Below are 25,860 nucleotides of genomic sequence, written 5' to 3' on the forward strand. Positions count from 1 at the left end.
AAAAAAGGCCTGGGGTGTGTAGCTTAGTGGTAGAGTGTCCCTGGGTTCAATCTCTAGGAACTCCTCCCCCAATCACACACATACACACACACACACACACACACAAGAATGATAGTTGCAATAACTTATTCAGCAGCTGTCTGATGCTGCTAATGCATCCTGATCTGGACATGAATGAACCCAAGACCTTTCCTGCTAGTACTGAAGGCAAGTCACAGTCCAAACTACCCTGCACATGTGTAATTAGCATTTCAACCTTCAGTAGGGATGCATATATGCATTAATTGCAATCATCTAAATCTTTCTGGATTGGCTCAAGCTGATCATTTAACAATGTATTTTTGATAGGATGATCTACAGTATTAGCTGCTAGTGGAGCTTGGTTTCATCTGCATATTGGATTTTAAAAATGCATCTCCTTCTCTAAGGAATTCCTATAACTTTATTATTGGAATCTCTGTAGTTACAAAGTTCTAGAAGAAAACAGAAATCACCTTAACATAAAGTTGTCCCAAATGTTCCCTAATGAGCCGGCCACAATGCAATAGAAAAGTACTCAGGGGCTGCAGGTGTGTGTAGCTCAATGGTAGAGCATGTCCCTGGCATGCACAAGGCCCTCGGCTGGATCCCTACCACTGAAAAAGAAAAAAAAAGGTATTCCTACTCAAACATCTCTCCACTTTCACTACTAGCATTGATGTTCATCATTTAGCATCACTTTCATCTCCTTTTGCTGAGGGCAAATGCATGGTAATTTGTTGGAGAGTGAACGGCAGACCTTGCCAAAAATGAGAGAACCATTTAAATGATGCACAAGCCACTGACCAGATTTAGCAGTTACCAACTAAAGAAGAGGCGGGCAAGAAGAGTGGTGCTTTCAAAGGGGTTTAAAGGAGAATGGTCTGAATATTAAAGGATTTAGAGGAGACTTTAGATCAACTGCTGAAGTTCACTAATAGTTTATAAAAATAATTCTCTTTGGGATCATAAAGTAAAAGCCAAGCAGGAAGTGAAGGATGGTATTTTGTGCTGTCATGACTCCGGCATGAAAATTATCTCCCCAAATCTCTCAGGGTGCTTAAAATTTAATTTTATTAAAGCATAATTCACATACAATAAGTGCACATGCTTTAAATTATAAGCATCCACGACTTTTGACAAATTTGCACAACCATGACACCATCACAATTAAGAAACAGAACATTTCCATCACCCCAAAGAGGTACTCAGTTTGCTTATTCATTATAAGAATTCTTCATTACATTTATAAAATAAATTTTTAAAAAGCTTATCTTCACAATTTTTAGTTTCATTTCCAAGGACATTTCCACAGAGTATCTTCCCACTCTTAATCTCAACATTACAAGTTAGTAAATTTTTATTTTTAGAGAAGTTTTATAGGTTTATAGGAAAAGTGAGATTTACAGGGAAAGTGAGCCAAAAGTCCAGAGTTCCCATAGATTCCACCTCTCCATTATTAATACTTTGCATTCATGTGCTACACTTGTTACAAGTGACGAATCAGCAAGACCTGTTACTGTCAACTAAAGTTCAAATTGGGGTTCATTCCATAATTTGTATTCTAATTTTATGTGTGTTGCGGGGGCTGTTTTTCTCAGTACTGGGGATTGAACCCAGTGCCTGTGCACTGAGCTATATCTCCATTCCTCTTTAAATTTTATATTTTGAGACAAGATCTTGTTAAGTTGCAGAATTGCACTATTTGGGCTCGAACTTGTGATCTTCCTGCTTCAGCCTCCCACAGTGCTGCGATTACAGGTGTGCACCACCATGCTGGGCTTTGGTTTTGTTTTGTTTATAATAAATGCATGTTATGTACCTATGATTACAGCATCACACGGAAGGGCTTCACTGCCCTCCTAGTTTCAGTCCCCTATGCTCCATGGAGTCATTCCTCTACCTCAAGTCTTTTGGGGCCCTGGTAACCACTGATCTTTTCCTGGCTCTAGTTTTGCCTTTTCCAGACTGTAGCTGAAGCAGAAAGTCACTATGCAGCCTTTTCACACTGGCTTTCTCCATTTGGCAGTATGCACTTACGGTGCCCCTGTGTCCTGCAAGGACATTTCTGTTGCCTCTGACTTTTGATCATTATGCATAAATCGGTTATAAACATCCATACATAGGTTATTGTGTGGATGTTTCCAGCTCACTTGGGTGAACACCAGTAAGTGCAGTTGCTGGATGATCCAGTAAGAGTGTGTTTGGTATGAAACTGTCTTCCACAGTGTCTACACCAGCTTATCACTCACCAGCAAGAAACGACAGCTCCTATTGTCTCACAGCCTCACCAGCCTTTGGCGTTATAGTTTGAATGCTGGCTGTTTTTATAGGTAGGTAGTGGTATCTCGCTGGTGTTTAATTTGCAGTTCTTTGATGACACATGATGCGACACATTATTTTCACATTTTTTTATCATCTATATGTTTCATTGGTGAGGTACCCTTTCACATCATTTGCCCACTTTCCAGTAGTTGAATTCTAACAGTTCTTTGTACATTCTGGATGTGTCTTTTATCAGATCTTGTGCACGTATTTTCTCCCCTACTGTGGCTTGTCTTTTCATTCTCTAAACAATATCTTTCACAGAGAGAAGCTTCAAATTAGCAATGACATTTTAAAACATTATATAAAACAAGTTATTATGGGATAACAAAACCCTTGATCACATCTGTATGTCTCAGTTGCAAACAAATAGAAGAGAACCAAAGGACGCGTTTGGTAGTGAATACTGGATGTCTCCTTCCAGGCTGACAATGATGAACAAAAACATGTTGACAAAGATTTCTCAGCTGATTGGTTTGGTTTTTTTTTTTTTAAAAAAATAAATGAACCATGCTGGCTTCCAGCTGACACATTTCTTTATCAGGTTCTCATCAACTGGTTAATACTCATTCATGAGTTTTGCAGTGAGTCAATGTTATGCCTACTCGGCTGACAGTGTTTTCTCCAACCACTTAGAAAACCAAGAAATGATCTTCCAAAATCTTTCTTTTTTCTTCCCAGTGCCTTTCATCCTCACATTTGCAAGCCTTTTTGTGCATGAAGATCTGCAGATATGAGAAGGGGCTAAGTGCGCTTCTGCCTTGTCTCCTTCCTGAGGCTATAACTCCTCCTTCGTGAAGTCTGTGCTTCTTTTCCTTTACCCTATTTGAACACTATCCTTTTTTGGATGGAGAAGATGGTGACCCTTCTCTCTAGTGATCTGGCTTTAGAAGGGTAAGACCCACATCTGTACTGCAGGTGGCTTCTGGAAAGAAGAAGCAAAGGTATGTCTGAGGTCCCCTTGGTTGGTTGGGCAGATCTGGCGCAGCAGTTCAAGATTTTGAGACAGTTTTTGAAAAGGTTTCCAGACAGGTCTTGAGAATATAGCAGTGTGAACACTATTCAGGGATACAGCATGCTAGGGTGTGCAGAGGCCCTGCAGTGGCCACTGGCAAAAGGGACAAATCACCCTGCCAGAACACGGACAAGCCAAATGCAATATTTGAGGTTGGTAAGCCAAAGGAAACCAAGGCTGCCTTTGTGCACACCTGTGAACCCAGAGGCATTACCTGTGCCCCTGGCAATGCAGTTGGCCTGGTTTTGCAAATGGGTGAAACTCAGAGGTTCCAGCATGAGCCAAGCTTGGGAGATGCCCATGAGGAGTAGGCACACGACAGAGGGCAGCTCTCCTTTTTGTCTGTCGCCAACTAGCACCCACCATCTTCCCCAGAGGGGATGCTGTCCTTTCTTGTTAGGCTCGCACTCAAAGTGACAGAGAGGCAGTCCTTCCCCCTTGGCATCTTCTAGGGAGTTGTTCTCACCCCTATCTGGCATCCAGCTTTGGTGACATGCCTGTCCTTCCATTTCCTATGTGTGCTTTTGCAAAATGGCTCAGCAGAAAGCACCCTGGATGGTGCTCTGATGCTTTGTGTTCTCTCTTTTTAAAGCTGCCCTTCATTCATTTAGTTGTTTAAATTTTTAAAAATTATGTATCACTTTTTAAGAGTATTACACATCCAACTATTTTTTCTTTTCCTACTTTTAGGCAATGACTGGTTTGAGTTTCTTATTTCTAAATGAATATCTAAGCAAAACTATCCAACTATCTATTCTTTATTCCTGGTTCCTTTTATTTTTTACAAGAATACAAATGGTTCTATACCTTGCTTTCTCACAGAATAATATTTCTTGAGGGGGGTGTCTTTCTCATTGTGTATGCACTTGCTATTTTATTTACAGCTGATGCTAATAGTTTACGCCAGAGGTATGAATATTTTAGGTTGTTCTCATCTTTAGCTAAATACAAACAAAGCTGCAGGAGCTAATTACAAACAAAGCTGTAGGAGCTCTTCAAATTTCATGATCCGTGCTTGGTGCTACATCCTCTAATTAAACTCTTGGGAGTGAAGGTACTAGGTCAGTGTGGATATACCTTTGTGATTGTGATAGGTGCTACAATCTAGACCAGTGAGGGCAAACTGTTTAGACACTGAGTGCAACCCAAACTGTAACCCAAAACCCACTTGTTTATCACGAAGTGCTAACACTGCCATTAAACCTGAATACTGAGGTTTTAGTTTAGAAAAAACAATTCATATACTTGGCTTGTGTGCTGAAAGAGAGCGCTCTGCATGCTCACTGTGGTTTGGGTGCCATAGGTTGGTCACCACTGGTCTAGACTATCCTACATAAAGCTTTCCAACATGCTCCCAGTCATGCAAGTCAGTAATTATCTCTTCTCAGTGTGACAGACATTGCATATGAGCAAACTATCATTTCACTTATCTTTTTGTCCATTTGACAGTGAATACATACGCTCTAATTCACATTGTTCTCATACACATGACAGTAAGCATATTTTTGTACCTGCACGAGCCATTTCAACGTTCTTGCCTATGAGCCACCTGTTCACACACTTTAAATACTTCCCTATTGAGCTGGTAACTGTTTTTATAGTGATTATGATAGCTTTTTATCATTACATCAATTCTTTATCTACCATATGAATTGTAAATATCTTTTCAAGTTTTTAGATTTGTATTTCCCTTTACTTGGCTTTGGAATGATTAATCTTTAAGGTTGTAAAAAAGTATAGTTTAATCTCTCTCTCTCTCTCTCTCTCTCTCTCTCTCTCTCTCTCTCTCTCTCTCTCCCAAAGATTGAACCCAGGGCCTTTGAACTGAGCTACATCCCAGCTCTTGCTTTAGTATTTTGAGACTGGGTCCTGCTAAGTCATTACATTTCCCAGGCTGGGGTTGATATGATCCTCTTGCCTCAACTTCCCAGAGTGCAGGATTATAAGTGTGCGCCACTATGCATGGCTTAATTTCTAATATTTTGTTTGATGACTTCTAGGCTTTTTACCATAATGAGACAGGTTATAAAAGAATTATAGTACATTTAATCTAGTATTCATAATATTTCATATTTAGCACCAAGATTCTATGTGGAATTTATCTAGGTTTATAGTAGGAAGCATGAACTAAATTCATTTTTTTCTAAATGGATTCTCAGCTATCTCAATGTCACTTGCTAAATGGGTCATCTTTCCTTTGCTGACACAAGAATTTTTTTAATTTTGTGGATTAAAGTAAAAGTTTCATAACAAAATAATAGGAGAATAACAGTTAATAAATTTCATACTGTTATCTTTAAAGTAGTTACTCAGAGTACAAAATACGGGCATAAAAATTCTACAATTGATATTAGCACAAACATTTCTTTTCAATGAACTAAGAGACACTAGTAGTATAACTAATTTTCATTTTATTTTCCTTTCCCTTTTTTTCTTTGCCCTTTCTCCCATCCTAGTTCCTTTTTCCTTTTGAACAATTTCTTCCCCTTTCACAGTATCTATGAGAATTTTTTTTTACCATGTACTCTCTGTGTGTTGAGGCATGTCACTGAATGTCTGCTGGTCTCTTGTCTGCATATTCCCTGGATCATGCTACTTTAACCACTGAGGTTTAGGATTTACTTGAATCTCTAGAACAGCCAAGTCTCCCTTATTGCTCTTCTTTTTTAGGGTTTTCTTGTCCACTTCCTAAAACAAAATTTCTGATATTTTCATGGGATAGCATTCAATTACACATGTGCATAGGGAGGACCGGCATTCTTACGTTGTAGGGTCTCAGGAGATTTAGAGGTTTCTTCATATGGTCCCATAAATTTTTATTATGTTTGCTCTGCAATTTAAATTTTTTTGTTGAGCTTGTAAATGAGTTCTTCCCTTCCATATAATTTCTACCTGGTTGTTGTTGTCATCATCATCTATTTGGCCAAAGGGTCAAACTCAAGAGACTTCTTAATTTAAAACCTCCCTATGTCCACTTACCATGCAATTTCCACTCTTAAACATCAGGATGTAACAGTCACTCTCTCTGTTGTCCCCATTACCTTCACTAAGGACTTCCATTATTAGTAAAGTAATGCCACGCCTTGTTATTTCCTTCATCTCTTGAGTATACAAATTATCCGAAAGAAGATTAGAGACTTATGAGAGGACCACAGTTTAGCTGACAGAAGCCCCCAGCAATGGGCATGATGTCACAATGTCCCCTTGCTCTGGCATGGCCCCTCTGGAGCTGTTGGTATGCTCTGCCTAGCATCCCTGATGGAGAATAGGGAGCATGTGAGGAATTCTGTTTTCTCATAAGGGAGGATGGAAGCTTCAATAAGGGACAGAGAAAAAATTAAAGAAGATATCGAAGAGGAAGAAGTAAATAGGATGAAAAAATGAGCTCCCATGCCAGAGCTGAGGGTGAGGATGACACCAGCTAAGGAGGGCAATGCTAAACTCTTGGAAAAGGAGAAACGGCAGATGGAGGAGGTGACTCAGGTCCTAGTGGACAGGACGCCTGGCGTGCCACTGCCAGGAGGATCACAGTGCTGTGCTCATCCGCGATCCCTTGCAGATCTGAGGGACTTCACCAGGTACGCACTGCTGCTTCCCACGGGGCACAAGGCTGAGGTTTCTCAGAGCACTTGAGCCTTTTGCTCCTCTTGATCACAGCAGCTCTGGCCCAACAGGCCTGGGCTGCTCGCCTGGCCTTGTTCCGAGTGGGGTCCGCCATGCTGGACAGCCAGGGTGTGGGAAGACAGCCTGTTTGCTCTAATGACAAGAATCAGGGTTTGCATTCCAGCTGACTGTGAGGTGCTGGAGGTAAGAAGACCTAACTGCCAGGGTGTACCCTCTGAAGAAGAGGCTCAGAAGCACAACTGAGAAAATCAGGGCTTTACAAACACAACCAGGGCAGCTGGATTTCTCTTTTTTCCCACATGCCTTTCCCATGTGATTTTTTTTTTTTTAATTGGAAGAATGTTCCTCTGCTCAACACTCCCCAAAGCAAAAATGAACTAGTCAACAAACCAGCCAATTAACAACCAGCTAACCAATTAACTAATTGCACCATCTGTTAATAAAGTTTAAACACATTTCTGTATTTCACACACACACACACACAGAGTGCATGCGCACAGGGACTTTCACTTTCCTTCTTGTTTTTGTTTCACATATTCAGCACCCAGGCTGCCCTCCTGACTTGGTGATCTGGCCTTGGAACTGGTTAAGAAACAATCACTACTGTCCCCATCACCTCCTGTTTGGGTTTGTATCTTGGTTTCTGGCTGCATAAACTGGTGACCAGGACGTGGGTTTGCTTGTGGCACTTCATTCCTCTATGGCTATTGCACTGCGGTGTCTGCTGCCTCCTCTATGCCCTGCTGGGATCCCTGGACAGTGCCTGTCTCGCCTGGCTTTGCTGCTGCCCTGTATCCCCTGAGGGGGACCAACCGCAGCGGAGTCTCCCGCTCTCAGGATGCCCGGCCCAAGGAGCACAGTGGCTCTCTGCTTGGCTGTCCTCACCACTTCTGCCCCGGGTGCCTGTGTGCATCGCATGGCCCACTTGTGCCTTTTGTGTGGCTGTTACTAAGGCTGGGTCTGCAGACAGCTAGCTCAGCGTGTGAAAGGACATGACTTGGGCTATAAGTGATGTGTCTTGGGTTACTGGCAGCCTGAATTACTGCAATTCTTGGACACTATCTGCATAAAAATAACTCACCTATTTAGAAGGAAAAAGTCATCAAGGAAGATGCTTAGATAAGGGACAGTGGGACACATCCTGCCTTGCTCTTATCTGGTAGCCCCACTGCAGTCTTCTGCTCTCTGAATAATTTATTGCTACTTTTATTAGTTTTCTCCACTCAGGTTGATTTTATTTTCTGTTTTACTGATAAAAGGCTTACCTCTCAGAGAAGGAGAGTGCAAGGGCCACCGGCAAAGCCTCAAGGGTGCTGGAGCCCAGGTCTGGCCGGGAGACACGAGGGAGGGGGGCATCTGGATGGCCACACCCAGCAGCTCCAGTGGAACACTGGAACCCCAACTCCCCACTGCCCACACTACAGAAAGGCTCTCTGGGGACCCGGTGGAAGGTTCCACCTGAGCTGCTTATCCCCAGGCCTCCAGCTGCAACACCTCTCGAGGCCTAGGACACCTCCTGCTGACTGAGGCCAGCACTGCTGTCCCTACATGGCATCTTTGCTTCTGATGTTGTGGCAGATGGTATTCCCAAAGATGGTGGCCACTGCTTTACCACAAGATGATCTCACCACCCTCCAGTCAAGAGGTGGGCTCACATCCCCTTTCCCTTTGGAATTGGGCAGGGCCATGGACTGCCTTGATGCGGGGTACAGTGGGGGCGATGTGATGCAAGTTGTAAGGCTAGATTCCAGAAGGGACAGGACACCCATGCTGTGTCCACTGCATCACATGAATTGGGCCTGAGCCACCATGAAAGCAGTGTGACTGCCTGGGCCACCAGGTGGAAGGCTCCAGCAGGTGACAGCCAGTGGTAACCAGTAGACACTGCGGGAACAGGCCCTGGTGACGGATTCTAGCCCCCACTGTCTATACCCTACCCAGCTCAGCTTGGCTGCAGACACCAGTACCCCCAATGCCAACAAAAAGCTGTTTACACCGTCAAGATTCAGGAGAGCTCATTAAACAGCAACAGTAACTGCAGCAGATGTAAAACGTCAGCTCCTCTGGCAGGTTAGAATGCCAGCAAGGCTTTAAGGCCCTAAAAGGCACAATTCCCTTACATTCCTCTCTTCCTGGATGCAGTGAGTGTGTAGTTCGAGAGTGTGTGAAAATCCAGCTAATACAAAGGTGGCACTGAGACGCCCTGAGGACAGGCTGCCATGCTCCCTTCAATCAGAGGGTGCAGCACATATCTCTGTGCTGGAGTCTACTGATTTCAAATCTGGCTGATTTTTAAAATATTTGTTCATCGAACACTTCTTTTTCTAAAACTGCTGTATAATGCAAGAGCCCTTTGGGCATTGGATCAGTTGCTGCTCTGGATGGTAGATGAGCAGCTCAGTGTCTGCTGCAGCACAGCCCATGGGGAACACCTGCCCAGCCACATCTCAGCAGGTCTGCTGTGAACACAAGCGTGAAGAGGGCACCCCTCACCGACACCAGCATCCTACAGAGCTAAGTGTTTGGTGCTGGGAATGTGCAGGTGAGCAAGACTGATATAATCCCTATCAGCATGGTATTAAAAGGAGGCCGTTTTCTGTCCAGGTATTCTTTTAAAGCTGTTATTATATTCAGAAGAAAACTAAAGCCTCATAGAAGCTCTTGCAAAGTGAGAACGTCTAAGTGCACATACTTGAGGGTGTAGGCTCTCAGGCTGACCCCAATTTGGGGCTGGGGTAGGGTGGATGGAGATGTGTGTTATTGTGATACTGCTGCCTTGTCAAACTCCCACGTTCAGAGGCTTGGCACACAGAAGTTTGGTTGTGACTCACATCTTTGGTTGAGTGGTGGCATTTTATGCTTCGTTAACTCTCCTTTCATTTTCCCCTGAAAGATCCTAGGGACCCTGTGTGTAGCCAGTGCTGCAGAGAGAGGAGCATGGGAAATGCACACGTGCTTCTTATCTGCCTGGAATGGCACAAGTGACTTTGGAGAGAAGTTACCTGGCCCCTTAGAGATTGAGGAGTCCCTTGCTAGAGAGCGCCTCCCTACAGCACCCTACCTTGAGCCCCCTTCCCCCAGGAAGCAGAATCTTGGCCGCTATACTCTGAATTTGCCATCCCTGCCTCGGTTTGCTTTGCACTGCCATTGCCCCACAGGACACTAGTGGCTTGCTTAGGACTCCTGAGAGTTAGGAATTTGACCAGAAAGTCTAGATGGCCCCAATCCTCCTCTCTAGGAAATGTCTATTAAGTCTTGCAGATGTCCGCAAACAACTCTGCAAGATGAATGTGCATGTGAGTCCACCCCGTCAATTCCCTCTGCTCAGTACAAGGGAGAAAACATCACCAAAAAATGTGGCACTCCCTCGGGTGGGTTTAAACACACTTCCATCCACCTTTAATAAAACCAAATTTAAAAAAAATAGCCACTAAGCATTTGAGAGACCCGCCCCCACACTAAGTCATAATAAAATATTAACCAGCCTGTTCCCATCTTGTTGGCGAAGTGCTTAAAACCTTTCTTTGAAAAAATTCTCTTCCGTTTCCTCCCCTAGAGTAATGTGTGGCAAAATAATGCTCTATAATGGTTCTAATGATGTATTCTTGCAACAACGGTGCCTTAGTTTTCCAGGGCTTTTAATTTGTTTTATGTTATAAATTAATAATGTACGTACTATTGAAAGTAACTCATTAAATGTAAGTGTCACAAAATAAGGCACTTAGGAAAGAACAGCGTGAAATGATCCTGATGCACTCCTGAATGTTACATTAAGTGCATAAATCATATTTGTTTTCTCTCCCTTAAAGTAGAAAACAGCCAAGGAGGTAAATGTAATTACTATAATTCTATTTTAAAAGGTCCAGGAAGCTTGAGAATAGAATTTGCACAAGCATCAGAAAAAGCAGCTTATTCTGGCCAATCGGATTTTCATCACTTGTGACAAATGCAGCCAGACAGAATGGGATGTGGCCATGAAGCCAGTGTGTACTCTAATGAAGTAAAATAAGAGCTTTCCAAGGCCAAGTTTACCAGCTATGAACAGGGAATGCCTTAAAAGTTGGGGGGTCTTTCTTGGAGCTTGATGACTCAGGCTGGAAAACATATAAGAAATTCTCAGAGACTCCCAGCTAGAGATCCTCCCCTCTCTATCTTTCAGCACCAGACCTGCAGCTGGTTGGGGAGCAGGTGGTGGGAAGGACTGGCCCGAGGGGACTGTGCACGTGAGCCCATGTGTTCTGGCTTCTGCTTGCGATAGATGCACTGTAGTGAAGTGGACGCTGACTTTATGAAGCTTGTGAATAGATACAGGCTGTATAAAAGGATGTGCTCACACTTCTGTTATCCCAGCTCTTTGAAAGGCTGAGGTAGAAAGCCTGCAAGAGGCTGAAGCAAGAAGATCACAGGTTAAGGCCAGCACGGGCAATGTAGTGAGACATTGTCTCAAAATAAAAAGTAAGGTCCAGAAAGTATAAGAATACAATTTGCAGAAACACCAGAAAAGGCAGGGGACTAGAGATATAGGTTGGTGCAATACTGTCACTGCCCCAGTATTGAAAAACAAATCAGGCATAGCAATTTCCCGTGATTCATTTTAGCACTGACTACCCATTCCTTTATTAAGAAAGTGTGTGTGGAAGGTAATATAATGAAATAATAGGAGAAGATGCAGGTACAGATAAGCCTCTTTACCTTGTGCCTCAAATAGAAATGAAATAACCAAAACAAATATGCTATGAGAAGAAAGGGAGGCACTGACAAGGACCGACAGCCAACACCAAAGGACTGGTTATTCAGCCGCAACCTCAGCGCTGCCCAGGGGCCAGCCTCTAGGTGGGGTGATGTGCATTCCCTATGCTGAAGGCCATCCATCTAAATAGGCATTATTATCTCCAGTTTTACATACGAGAACCTGAAGCTCAAGGAACACTCAGAGACAAGTTACCCAAAGTCATGCAGGTTGTGACGGTGGATCTGATTGTTCGAACCAGCCTGACTCAAAGCTGAGGTCCCTTCCCTCTACATTTGGCCTCCTTCCCTCCTGTAACGCTGCAGCTCGGTGTGGTCTGGCACTTGTAAGTGGCCAAATGCTGTAATGGGCGGGAAGAAGGCAAGTGTCTTAGAAGCCGCGGTAACGTCTGTTCCTAGGAGAGGCTGGCTGGCCACTCCAGTCTAGCAGGTACGTCTACAGTCAAGGGTAAAGTAGTACCAATGGCAGAAAAATGCTATGCAACGGATGCATCTGCTTTGGCATTCTTCATGGTAGCAGCATTTTCTTCTTTTTTGCTTTTTAGCTTCCAAAAAATAAAAAAGAACATCAAGAGGTTGACAGGACATTGCTCTCTAGACAAATGAAATCACATCATGTTTCTGTCTAGCTCTTGGCCCTTGTGTTAGCATGACATGACAGTGGTACATAGCACATCAGTTCTCTGTCCCTTTACTGGTCATAACTTGTGTCAGAGCTTCCCTCTCCACCAAAGTAGCCTAAAATAATGACAGGACACAATGCTGGACATCATGCTGCGGCCAACACACAAGCTACATGGCTTATCTGAACTGAAACTTCGTGGGGAGAAAGACTTAGTCCCTTGAAGTTTCACATTATCACCCTCATTATCATCTTCACAAACACTAGCACCATCACCACTGCCATCATCATCATTACCATCATCATCATCGCCATTGTTATTGTTCTCACCATCACCATCATCACCACTACCACCATCTCATCACCATTACCACCACATCATAATGACCATCATTATCATCATCACTGCCATCACTACCACCGTTACCATCACCATCATCACCATCATTATCATCACATCATAAACATCAACCCCCCCATCATCATTATCATCATCTCCACCACCACCACCACCATCTTCACCATTATCACCATCATCACTATCAGTATCCTCCTGTTAAGACCTGGAGAGAGGAGGAGCCATGGCTTGTATATATTTTGGGACTCAAATTTGAGGTCCAAAAGATGGGTAGGGAACCTCTGGATCAAGCTCAGTCAAGGGCTTTATATACAATTAGTATATGTGCTCCTGAAGCAAGCACTACATACACTATCACAGTTAATTCAGCTCAGTTCAAATACATGATCCAGGGAGGAGCTGTGGTACCCAGAGGAGGGGGATGCAATCCCAACAGCAGCCCTCGGAAGTATGTTGTAGACTCTCTGTCTTTTAGGTAACAGGTGAGGCTTTTAGTGGACATATCTGTGACCACAAAGCCAAATGAAGACAGAATTGGGTTTCCAATCCATACTACCTAGGGGCAAACCTGTATTCTTATCAGCTATCACAGTGTCCCAAGCATGGGCTAGTAGCTGTTCCTGCCCTGTTACTCTATGCTGCCAGGTACTGCCTCCAACTTTCTTCTTATGAGGAAATATAACACTGATTCATCTCCTTCTTGGTAGCATTTCTGGAGAGGTCTAGGGGTGCAGAGAACAGGGGATGTTATGAGCTTTCTTGAGCATCTGTGGCTTCCTTGATAATATACACGAGTTGAATCAATGAATCCTCAAAATTCCTTTCTGATCTTTCTAGATCTTTTCCTAAATGCGGTAAGACTTTTAAATTTCAATATTTGTATGAGTTAGTTCCCTTGCCTGGACTCTGAGTAGAAATTACACAGATAGTAAGAAATGGCTTAACAACAGCCAGGTGGGATTGGGTGAGGCCTCTCTCTTGTCACATTCTGCAAACCTGTGCACGCCTGTGCTCATCTGGTTCTCTGTGCTTTATGTACACTACACATCCATCATGTGGCTTACTCAAATAGTACCAGGATCCACCAAAGAAGGGTCTTCCCACTGAGAAGCTAATCTTTCCTGCTCTCTACCTTCCAAATCCATTGCATTGATCTTGTAATGTTCAGTGACCTGGGAACTTGTGTGAAAAACACTACCAAATCTCTTGTTGATAATTCCAGACTAGTGTATCTTGACCCAGCCTCCAAGCCATAATTTCATTTATATGGCAGACATTTAATCATCTGCCATTCTTCAAATCTACATCTTAAACACAGACTACCTATAAGCATTGGAACTAACCTGCAAAACTCCAATGCAACTGAAGTAAAACTGTGGCAGCCAAATTAAGCTCTGAAACTATAAGGTTAAAATGGATAAATTTCTTACACTGCTGAACTCTGAAGTTCAATCCCTGAACTCTGAAGTTCAATACCCCCTGTCCAAGGAGTAACAGCAACTTTAGATAATGGCATGAGGGACATCTGAAAAACAGAGAACAGAGGAGACCCAAGTGGAGCAACAGTTGTGACTTGCCCTAGCGCCTGAGTCACTTATGGAACACAATACTCCGGACTTGGGAGGAAGGTGGTGCTGGCTGCCGTTTAAATTCTCAGGCACGAAGCCAGCAGCTCTTTACTGAAAAGTGCAGGTGGGGTTGGCTGGGGGCAAGTGGGGGCTGGAAAGGAAACGAATGAGCTAAGCACTAAGCTAGGAACTCCAGCGAGTCCAGAAAGGAAGACCTTGCAGGCTGGTAGGATAGATGATGGGGCACATGGACAATGCTTTTTTCATTCCCACATCAATGCATCCTTGAATAGTTTAAGCATTATCTTAAAACACAGGGAGACAATCCACACCTGTGCAGCCTTCTCCCCCTCATTTCCTCCTCTGCTGGCTCTGAGGCTCATTGTGGCTTCCCAGTCAGATGTGGAACACTGTTGCGTGCTCTGCAATGGCTATCCCAGACACTCCTGCTCAGTCAGCTACCTGTGTGTGACAGTGTGTGTGCGTGTGTGTGTGGGGGTGGAGGTGGTATTTTGCTTCACTGTTAGTCTGACCAAAATCTCCTGGGTGACGGTGTCCGTGCATAATTATTATTATTATTTAACACCAAACTAAGATGTGGGCCAAATTACAAACTGTAGTTCCCAAATGTTTTGTCCATTTCTTCTAAACCAATTTTAAAAAACCAGATAAATAACAAACAGCAACTCTGAGGACCCTGGATATAGCTCATGACTTTCTGGGTTGATGATGCTTGGAAGGCAGATAGGGAAGGAGCCTGCTGTGAGCAAGGAGGGAGGGAGGTACTGAGCACAGGACGTTCTGCTCCTCCATCCACCTGGGCCCTCTGAGCTGTGGCTATAACAAGCCAGGCTTCCTTGCCTCCAGACTCCTGTGCCTCAGGGTAGCTCTACCTACTCAGTTCCAAATGTGCAGCGAGTGTGAGGTGGGCAGCCAGGGAGGCAAGGGATAAGGAGCTGCAGGGGTATCGCTCATTACTGTTGCCCTGCCTTGCCTTAGCACTGGCACTGTGCCTGGAAAATCTGTACAAATACTCCTTGGAAAGAAGATTTTCAGAATACTGGAATTTAGTGAAGGTGACAGTTGAAATGATTTTCACCATCATAAGAATCTGCTGTAGGCTGAAGATGAAGCTGACAGTTCTAAGCAGACATGACCCTGCAGCACTTCAAGATTTGCACTCAAAGTCCTCAGTGCAACTCAGGAACCAGGCAGCACCCCACCAAACAGACACCTGGCAGTCATCCCACCTCTGTGTGAAATGGGAGCATATGCTGTAACCAGTTATATAATCAGTTCCATGATTCCTACTTTTGAAAGGAGCTTTGATTATATTAATCATCTATTCAAAAACTTTTGGAGCTCCCATTGCCCAGTCGATGGGCACCACAGCCTTTCCATCTGGACCTCCACTGACCGCACAGTCCTCCACCCAACTCTGGCCAGGCCCACCTAGTCGCTGTCTGCCTCTTCCTTAATCCCACTCTGTTTCCTCAGTGGGTCTCTCTCCCACTTGGTACGAGCTCCTTTGGGCCAGACATGTCTGCGTCACCCACTCCTGCCACACAGCCCAGGCACACAGACATCGAGGAGGTGTTCAGTGATTGGGCCAACCACCTCAGCCACTGCAGCTACCCCATCTACTCTCCACAGAGTACCAGATGCACAGTTTCTAAAGGTCTGACCTGGGTGCCCCTGTGGTGGCTTCTGCTATGACTCATGCCTGGAACCAAGGATCGCTCCTGCTTCAGTCAAGACTTTTCTTCTGTCTCTCTCCTGTACCCTCTAGAGAGCTCCCTGGGCCCCTCACTCTCTGTCTTCCCAGGATGATCTTGATATCCTCTTCCAGCTCCTACAGAGCCATATTCTCACTTTCTCTTAGAAACTTCCCACTTGATTCAGATACAAACAGGTATCTGAGGCTGCAAGAGCTTAAGTGGCATGCCCACAGAGCCTTTCCTTGGAAGCAGCAGGGGCCAGGGCTTCAACATCAACTCACAAACCTGTTCTGTGCAGCTGGGTGAGCCCTGGCTTAACATTTGGTCAAATCAGCAGCATTTTTTAAAACCTGAAGCTGAGAATCAGCAACTCCTGGGCCTATATAGTCCCAGTGCAGCCCATGGACTCTTGGAATGTTCCTTAGGAAAGCAGATTGGAAACTACCCCAACACACCGAGGCAGATGGCCTGTGACAAGTGCCAGTGCCTTGGGGTGCTATAGCCTGAGGAGGAGCTCTGTGCTAGCATCCCAAGCCTTCTGCTCTGCTGTGGCTCACTTCTCCAGATCTGCCTGGGGCAAGCCGCTGGCGGGGGAGGGGTGGAGAAAAGAAATCTCCATCTGTTTCCAGATAACCTGAGTCTAGCTTATCTGTGCAACAGGTCAATATCGGCCCTGTCCCTCAGCAACGTCTGGACATTTCCAGCCAAGAGATCAATCTCTGCAGCGAATTCTAATGCTTCTCTCTGGCATTCATTTTGATAAATGCATGAAGATGGAAAATGTGATTTGGGTTTTCCTTGATTCTGGGAGGCCTCAAATCTGTTTAAAGTACTCCCATCTGAGCTGTGACAAAGTCGTGATTTCCTAAGAGAGGTCTGCGATGTTAAAACTCTTCTCTCCCCTCTGAGAGGTAGAATCCTCACTCTTCCAGCGGCTTTGGCTAGGAAATTAACAACTCTGCTCAGTACTGACCCCTGCATGCTCAGCTCCTGGAGCTAAGAGCTTACAGCTGGGGAGACTTTTATTACACAGTGCAGATAAACTTTGTTATAGAAGTTGGGCAAGGTTTTACACGGCTTCAATAATCAAGTTACAATTATCTCCCCCACCCTTTTTCTTCAGTGAACATAGTAGTCAGGAGACCCTGCTTGACGCTTTCTGGCTGCTTCTTACGGGAAGACAATAGACCAAAATCAAGATTTGAATGCCTTTCTGTGTATAACTAATCCCCTCTGACGGCCTCTCATTTCCTCCCATCTTGGGCCTTTCAACACCACTGAGCTTGATTCCTAATGCATGGTTTCCAGCACCATGGTTCAACTGGTGCCAAGTCTGCTTTCAAGGGTCAGCAGTGCCAGTCTTGTCCCCAGGTAGGGCGTGGCAATGGCGCATGATCGGAGCAGCAGCTGTACTACCACTGGAGAGGTGGGCTCTCCCAGCATGCAGGATGATGGCAGCGGCAAGGATCGCTAATTCTCTTTTCCCAGTAATTCTTTTTATTTTGCAATACTGGGGACTGAACCCAGGGCCTTCATGCTGGACTACATTCACAGCCCTTTTTTATTTTTTAGTTTTGAGATGGGGTGTCAGTAAGTTGCTAAACTGCTAAATCAGTAAGGGTAGGCTTGAACTTGAGTCCTCTTGTCAGAGCCTCCCACAGTGCTTGGATTACAGGTATGATCACATGCCCAGCTCTAGAATTTTTTTTATAAGGAAGGACTGACTCTTAGCTTTTGGTTAGGGGCAGCAGCACACTCGTCTAGTCAGCTTAGGGAAAGGCAAACCCCTAACTACAAACCAAATACACTTTGGGCTGCTTAACTATCAAATGCATCCTTTACTGGTACACGCTTTTGGCTGCGACTGGAAGCAGGCCATTACCTCCCTTTTGCCTTTGGGGATATCTTGGCCCCATCAAAGCTCCTAAAACTATTTGGTTCCGTCTGGCTTTGGCTGCCATTCAGAAGCGGTGCATTAAGCACTTCCTTAGCAATTTCTGGCTGGCCCATGAGCCACTGGTTAAGTCAGCACCGAGGTTATCCTGGACCTGAGCTCCGAGCTCTGGGCTCCATGCCCTGTGTGCCTTGTTCTCAGGACTTGCTCCAAACCCTTTCACTGAGGGGATGTGTGAGGCCGGGTGTCAGGTTCAAGGCCAACTGCCCCAACAGCCCCTTGTGTTACAATCTGTGCTTAGTTTACAAGTCAGTCTTTAAAGGACCAGGTCAAATTCACTCTAAACATTAAAAATGGCACTTGTACCTCCAAGTCTAACTCCACAGGGACATAATGGCAGATTCCAAATAAAAATTCTGACTGCAGTATAGACTTCTACTTGGAAACCTCTCAGCTCTTGGGCCTCAGCAGTGGCTTTAGCTATGCTGTGACTTTAGGGCTGAAGTCTGAAGCAGATGTCAGTGAGACTTGGCAACTTTTTTGGGTATGTGTGGGTGGGGTAGGGGAAATGGGGATGAAGGCAATGGCAAAGGCCTGGATAGTCTTCCATTTTCAATTTTTGTTCACTTTTGGGACTGATAATAAATAAATCTCTAGGGCTTGCAGTGATACTTTGACTAGCAGTCTTTCTTGGGGGTTACTAGCTGGCAAACTTAGGTCAGACCTTGACACAGCCCACGAGGGTCTCTACCTAGCACAGCCACTATGGGCCTCGACAAACACTGTGGGTCAACACCAGCAATGTGAGTCCCAAGGATCGTGGGGGCAGGCCTGCTGCATATTGAGGTAGGGGCTGAGGTCAGGGTGACTTGCCTCATTTTGAAAGGGACACCGTTCCAATGGCCTCCAAAGAAGAAAATATAGCCTAGAACAAAGTCCACACGCTGAGTTAGTTTTGATCTCCCTGCTGCCAAGACACACAGATCCACCCAGTCACACAAAGAAAGGGAGGAGGAAACGTCTTGGAAATCAGGAGCGAAGGAGCAGGGAAAGCAAGCTACAGGAAGCTGCCAGGCCACCCCAGCCTGGCAGGGCTCCCTGTGGAGCCTTAGCAACTCAGTCCACTCAGATTTCTATGCTTCCTGGGCCCTACCAAGGGGCATCTCTTCACAATGCCTCTGTAGAAAGGCGCGCCAAGGGCTGTGCGGGAGGAGCTGGAGGTGAGAGGTCGCAGTCACCCCCAGACTGGGGAGAAATCCGATCCTGGTGGCCTGAGAGCGCAAGTGCATCCCCACAACCCACTCCCAGCCAACAACTGAGCGACTGGCAGCCAGAGGCCCTACCTGTACCTCTGCTTCACAGACTGCTTCTCCGTGGACTTGCACACGTGGCCCGCGTAGTACAACGGGAAGAACAGAAAGTTCCAGTTGGTGGCGAACCAGGTAAGGGTGAAAGGCGCGTCGAAGGTATGGAAGGTGAGCTTGGCAAGCTGCGCGGCGCCCGCCCACGAGGCGCACACGCACACCACCACCGCCACACCCCACAGGGTCTTCTCCAGCTGAGCCCGTGAGCAGGTCCAGCGCCTGCGGCTCGTTCTCCCGCTGGCCTCTGACCCCGCCGTTGCCGGGGCCTCCACCGGGCCCGGGGGCTCCCGGGGGCGCTCCTCCCCTGGGGAAGAGAAGGCACGTTAACCTGGACAGGCCACATAGTCAAAGCGGGACACGTGGGGGCAGGGAGATGGGGTGCAGGGCAGCTTCCTGGCCAGGCTGCCAGGGGACACTCCTGCCCAAGGCTTCTGCACAGGTTCTTACCCTGCAAAGCCTGGCCCTCCGGGCGTGGGCAGCAGGCTGGGCATCATTAGCACATCCTCCCCTCTTCCCCTACAGTCCACCCGGACCTCTAGCCCAAGGCCCCAGCCTGTAGGACTTGCAGAACCTCAAGCCCCATCCCGGAACCAGATTTTAACAGGTGACTACATGCTTGGGTTTAGAAAACGCCTCCCCAGAGCACACAGTAGCAGGAACCGCCCCATTCCTCTTTACGTCAGCTCCAGCGTAGAGTGCTAGTAGGTGGTGGGCAGCACTAGCAGCACGGGGGTCCAACCAGCGGAGCAGGCCTTGACCTCTGAAATATCCAGTGTCTCCACAGGGGCTCTTTCCTGCCCTAGTGAGTTAGTGAGAGGTGCACATGCCAAGTTCTTCCCCTTATTCTGCATGGTCAGCAAACACTGACTCCTTGCCCCTCCCTTTCACCTGCTCTAGCCAGCTTCCTGCAGATGGCCTCCAGCCCCACTTCCAAGCTTTACTTAAAAACCACAGCCCGCTGCAGCTGGTGTGTGTAAGGCTACAGACAGGGACACTCCATCACAGACCTGTGTCACTTCAGGGAACCAGGCTCAGCCCCAAGCCAGGCTCTGCCTTGTGTGTCCATGGCTGTGAGGGGTTGAAAAGCGTTATTTTCCACTGTTTGCTTTCCATTTGTGATTGTGTGTGTGCCAGTCAGCCGGAAATTTAAACAGAGCTGTAGTTTGTGTCCGTGCCACCAAGGGCAGAAATGGATTTCCAGAGGACAGCGGTCTTGCTTTTCTTGTGTCCTTCCTGGCACTTAGCTGAAAGGGGTGCACAGGTGCCCAGAGGCCCTTCACTACAGGGTACAGGAGGAAATCAGTGCCAGATACAGTGGGGTCAAAGTATGCTCTGCATATTGTTTAAACTTAAATCACTTGAATAACACTGAACCAAATTTTGCATACTTTCTGACACATGAGGCGAAATCCTGGCTTAATCTAGGCCGGTGGTAGCAAATGTATGGCACTCGTGCCACAGCGGGCACACAGAGCCCTCTCTGTGGGCATGCGAGCCAAGTCACCCCAGTAACCGAGCATTCAGGTTTGATTGCATATTGACACTCTGCAATAAATAAGTGGGCTTGAGGCTGCAGTTTGGAGTTTGGGCACTCTGTCTCTAAAAGGTTCACCATCCCTGGCCCAGGCTATTATTCTGCTGTTGGGTAATAATGTTGTGATCTGCAGGCCCAGGCTATCTCTCTTTCAGCCCAAGATAAACTAAGCATTATGGGCAGTGAAGGAGTGAAACAAAACCTGTTTGACACTACCAGTCTTGTGTCAAATACATGAGTTGTTAATATGGGATCTCCCTCTTACTCTCCACGTGTACACATCCTCATTGGAAAGCCGAGTCTTTGGGCTCCTTCTGAGCTTCTGACACATTGTTTGTCCCTGCAGGTGAGAAGAAGTGTGTGTGGCGGAGGGGCAAGATGGAAGGCAGGGCCTTTTGCCTTGTGCCCTCACCAGGCTCTCTGACTTTGCTCACAGGGATTCCCACAATTTAAGGAAAACTCAATTCCAGACAAAAGCAATCACTTTTTGATGTACACACAGATTACCTGCCAGTTTTGCTTGGCTTCTGCAGCCCTTCATTACAGGGGTAAGTGGGGGAAGGGGGATTCCTTGCTATTCAAATCACTGCCATAAATGCCTGTGGAACGATGACTGTGGAGATGAAGACAAAGCCCACGCAGGAATAAAATGCACCTTCACAGTAATAACTTCCAACTTTAGGGTGGGCGCCAGAGGAGGCTGCACAAATGCAGGCTCACACCATGCTTTTTCACTTACTGTTTTCATTTTCAAAAATCAAGCTTTACAACTTCAGTAACTAAGCAATGATATGTGTAGCTTTTATGGCAAAGGAGAAAAACCACCAAATCATGCATTTTATATTGCTAAAATGCTTCTATGGATTTGGATTGAAAAAGTTATTCTCTAATTTTGGGACCTGTCTGGATTCTCTAGCCAAAGAATAGTAACCATATACAAACAAATGACACTGAACATAAACTCAGTACGCTATAATTTAAAATTAACATGTAAGATAAAGCCATATTTTCCAAAGTATAATGAGATAATAGGCATTTATAAGAAAAAAGTGTTCCATGATTGAATAAGTTTGGAAAATATTAAATAAAACTCACAGGTTTGTTTGCTATAGTAATATCCAGGACAATGCACCTTGAAAATTTTCCTTTTTTTTTTTCTTATCTTTTTGAGACAGTGTTTCACTATGCAGTTCAGGCTGCCCTTGAACTCACTCTGTAGGCCAGGCTGGCCTCAAACTTGAAGCAATCCTCCCCCTTCAGCCTCCCAAGTACTGGGATTACAGGTGTGAGCCACCACACTCAGTTGACCTTGTAAATTTTTAAGAAGCTGCTATAGAATGCACACTTGGAATATTATTTAACTGTGCAATAGCCATGGTACGGACTATCGTAGCCTGGAACACATTTGGGGGAACACTAGACTCATGGAGAATAACAGACAATGAAATTTCATTGCAGAAGTCCCATTTCACTGCATTGAGCATCTCATAATAGTCACTTAATGATTTTATTACTTCCTTCATTTCTAATACTTCCAGATACCTCCTACCTTACATAAATGAAAAATACTTTTTATAAATCTGTTACAAAAGTCTTGAGTAGCAAGAAAGAAAAGTGATGTACAATAATCTTAGCACTTGGAGATGTCACTGCTGACATCATGCTGCTGCACTTCCTTTAGCCTTTTGTCTGTGCAGCACACACTCAAGTTCCCCATAGGTCTGTGCCCCTGCCACACAGCGACATTGGGATTGCACTGTGTTTTCATCCTGTGTTTGTTTCTCTTGAGAAATGACACTATGGGCTTTATGAAGCTCATAGGGCTATGTCCACAGAGCCTCTGAGGTGCGTTTCCATCCCCCAGGAAAGCCCTGTGGAGCATCTGCCCTGTGTCAGAGCTTTGAGTGGTCTATGTGCAAGTGTGAAGTGCAATCACTGTTGTTCAGGTGCTTTAGGCATGAAAAAAGCAGAGCTATGAAACAATTATAAAATGTTTACATGCCAAATGGGGAGATTTTGACTGGAACTCTACCAGGAATTTGGAAGGCGAAATGACTTGTGTGAGCCTGGTTATCAGTGACAATAATCAGAGGAGACAGAGGCCTGGGCTGAGCCTCGCAGAATGGAAAGACTCTGAATAAAAAAGGAGCAAGGTCCAGAGTCTGGGTTATATGCAACTAGCCCAGGGCAGCGAGCAAGGTAGTGAGATCTGAAGTCCACTGCCTGACTCACCTCCAACCTTGGTGATAGTCATTACGGGGCAAGAGAAGCTGCCAGGTTTGCTGAGGGGACAGGAACAAACTCAAGAGTTCAGCTGGCACTCCTTTATTAAGGAAGTGTGAGAAATGGGGTCACATTAGTTTGGGAATAATTGTAGAGAGACACAAATGTGGTTAGCAGGTATGCTTATTCTCTGGTATTTGAAATGCGGAAAATGCATGCCATATTATGTACCATTTCAGGGTCATTATCAATGGATTGTCCAATTTATGCTCAAATACGTTTCAGACAGAAAATAATAACAATGAGAAGAGTGCCCCTTCCTGAAAACTTTTCCCATCTGCAAATACAGGAAACTTCTGTTGACACCCTCCCTGCAAAAATGCAGGTCAAAGGATGCCTGTGTTCGATTTCACTCCTTTATTAGAGCTGAAATAGCCAGTGCCTTAAGGCTGAATTAGCCTCAGTACTGAATTAGCCTCAAGCTGCTTTCCGGTTCCTTTGACCATTAGTACGCGACTAGAAGTTCTGCATCCCCTCTTGCTAGCAAGTCCTCTTTGGAGATCTTCTTGTACCCTACATTCTACTCTTGAACTATAGCCAGCAGTTCAGGGAGCAATGCAAAGTAGATGACATACATACACTGGCCCAATATTTGTGTGACAGATGCTATAATTATCATTTCAAGCATCTCCCTGTAGCTGTGGCACCTCTACAAGTTCAGTCTGTGTTCTTTAATTCACCCCAAAATGCTGCTGCTGGAGGGGCTTCCATTGAGCAGTTAGGAGGAAGGGTGTGTGTGTGTGTGTGTGTGTGTGTGTGTGTGTGTGTACAGGAGCATTCCCTTGTGCACAATGGATACTCCCATGGTGCAGTGAGATGTACCAATACCTGCACTCAAGCATCCTCCCAACTGTATCTCAGAGTCCTGAGGGCTGCCAGGCGAGTTCCTGAACCTGCACATATGTCCTACTTCCTGCACAATCACACTTCTGCTTGTCTCCTGTCAGGGACATATAAGGGATCCACACTCTAATCAGCAGAAGCAGTACCTAGGGGCAACATCTACTCAGCAGAAGGAAACTCTGCACCACAATGAGTGAGTGACCTGGAGCTCTCATTTTAGCCATGAGCTCATCTAGGGACCAAGGCAAGTCCTGTACCCCACAAACTATTCACTGCTTTTCCTCTGGGAAAATGAACAACTGTGCGCTCTTTATGTTTATTTAGTGAAAATCACTTGTATAGTGATAAACCAAGAAGAATTAGAAAATCATTTGCTTTCTCCTAAAGTTTCCATAAAATGACTGTCTTGCACTGCCAAGAAAACATGAATATTTCTTGACAAGGCCCCTTGGAATAAGCAGATCTTGCTGATGACCTTTGTGGAAATGTCTTCAGGGACAGTCCTGTCCTCAGGGTAAAGAATGAAGAACTGAGATCACATCTCAGACACCACTGGCTGGCATGCCCCAAGCCTCCCACAAGCATGGCAGATGAAACTGTGTAGAGAATGGGAGGAGATGGCTTTCACCTGGCATCTACATCCACAAAACTTATAGAGTTACTTTCTTTCAACTTTATCGAGGTATAATTTTCTTACCATAAAATTTCATCGTCTGTGTACAGCTCAATGCTTTTAGTTCACAGTTTGTAAGTTAATAGAACTGTGAAACCATCACTATCAACAGATTTAGAACAGTTTTGTCACCCAAAGTGAGTTCTCATGTCTAGTTGAAGTCACTCCTCGTGCCTACCCTCTACCCCAATGAATTGTGAGTCTTGTTTTCTGTCTCTATAAGTTTGCTTATTCTGGATATGTTTACCTTTTTTATTCCTAGAGTGACTAGGGAAAGACAGGCCTTAGTGAACAATTTCCCATTTATTCATATTACTAGATGCTCCAATTCAGGGCTCTTACAAAATGAGAAGCTTGGAAGAAAGCTTCTGCTTATGGTCATTTGCAAATATAATTTATGTTCCAAAAATGCATTTTGGGTTTGGTTTCTCTCTTATACTCATTAAATACTTGCTCAGTGAATTTACATGTCATTGTATCTTTTTTTTTAAATCAGCAATATGGAGAAAATAGAAAATTGTGACTTGTAGAAGAGGGTGTATCTCAGTTACTTTTCCCATTGCTGAGACAAAATATCCAACACTTAAGTTAAAGAGAAAAAATTTATTTAGTTCACAGTTTGTAGAGGTTTCAGTCCATAATCAGTTGGCTTCAAGGCAAGGAGGCATGGCAGACAGGCATTGCAAAGGAGAAACAGATCACGGTGGGCAGAAGGTAGCAAAGCAACAAGGAATGACCAAAGTTCTACTCCTTATATCTTATCCAGGCTACTTAGGACAGGTAGCACTCACACCCTTGATCCTAGCATTTCATCCTGAATAACTTCCAGCATCACATATTCTGTATCTAGCCACCTCAGAAAAAGCACCACCTATGACACTGTGAGGCTTTAGGGGGACATCTAGACATAAGTTATAAAATTCCATTCCTGGCTCTCCAAAGACTCAGACACATCCTTTTATGCAAAAGGCATTTAGTCCATCTCCAAGAGTTGCCAAAGTCCTAACAGTTTCAGCCTTGCTGAAAAATCCAAGTACAAAGTCTCCTCTGAGATTCAAGGCAAACCCTTAGCTGCAAGCCCCTGTACAAATGAAAAAAAAAGTTAAACACTTTCAACATTCAATGGCACAAGATAGACACTTCCATTCCAAAAGTTACAAACAGAAGGATAGCAAGGAATGAGAATAAAGCAAGACCAAAACCAGCAGGGGAAACGTTAAATCCCATACTTCCACTTCCAGCATCCCTGTCAATCTGTGGCAAGTTGTGAAC

General features: G+C 45.1%; 1 protein-coding gene and 1 long non-coding RNA gene across 3 annotated transcripts in view; one reads left to right on the forward strand and one right to left on the reverse strand.

The window, feature by feature from the left end:
- Slc35f3 (solute carrier family 35, member F3) overlaps positions 1-25,860 on the reverse strand; it is a 311,742-nt gene that overhangs the window by 54,117 nt on the left and 231,765 nt on the right. For both annotated transcript variants that reach the window (XM_005404959.2, XM_005404960.2), the window contains one exon: positions 19,235-19,559. In XM_005404959.2, the coding sequence (XP_005405016.1) occupies positions 19,235-19,559 (325 nt within the window). The remainder of the gene's footprint in view (positions 1-19,234; positions 19,560-25,860) is intronic.
- LOC106146701 lies at positions 19,267-25,035 on the forward strand. The gene is made up of 3 exons (XR_001231257.1): positions 19,267-19,333; positions 21,226-21,337; positions 24,020-25,035. It is a non-coding gene; the product is annotated as an uncharacterized LOC106146701 (long non-coding RNA).

The sequence above is a fragment of the Chinchilla lanigera genome, unplaced genomic scaffold (assembly GCF_000276665.1).
Source record: "Chinchilla lanigera isolate Chin_1 unplaced genomic scaffold, ChiLan1.0 scaffold00091, whole genome shotgun sequence".
Lineage (NCBI taxonomy): Eukaryota > Metazoa > Chordata > Mammalia > Rodentia > Chinchillidae > Chinchilla > Chinchilla lanigera.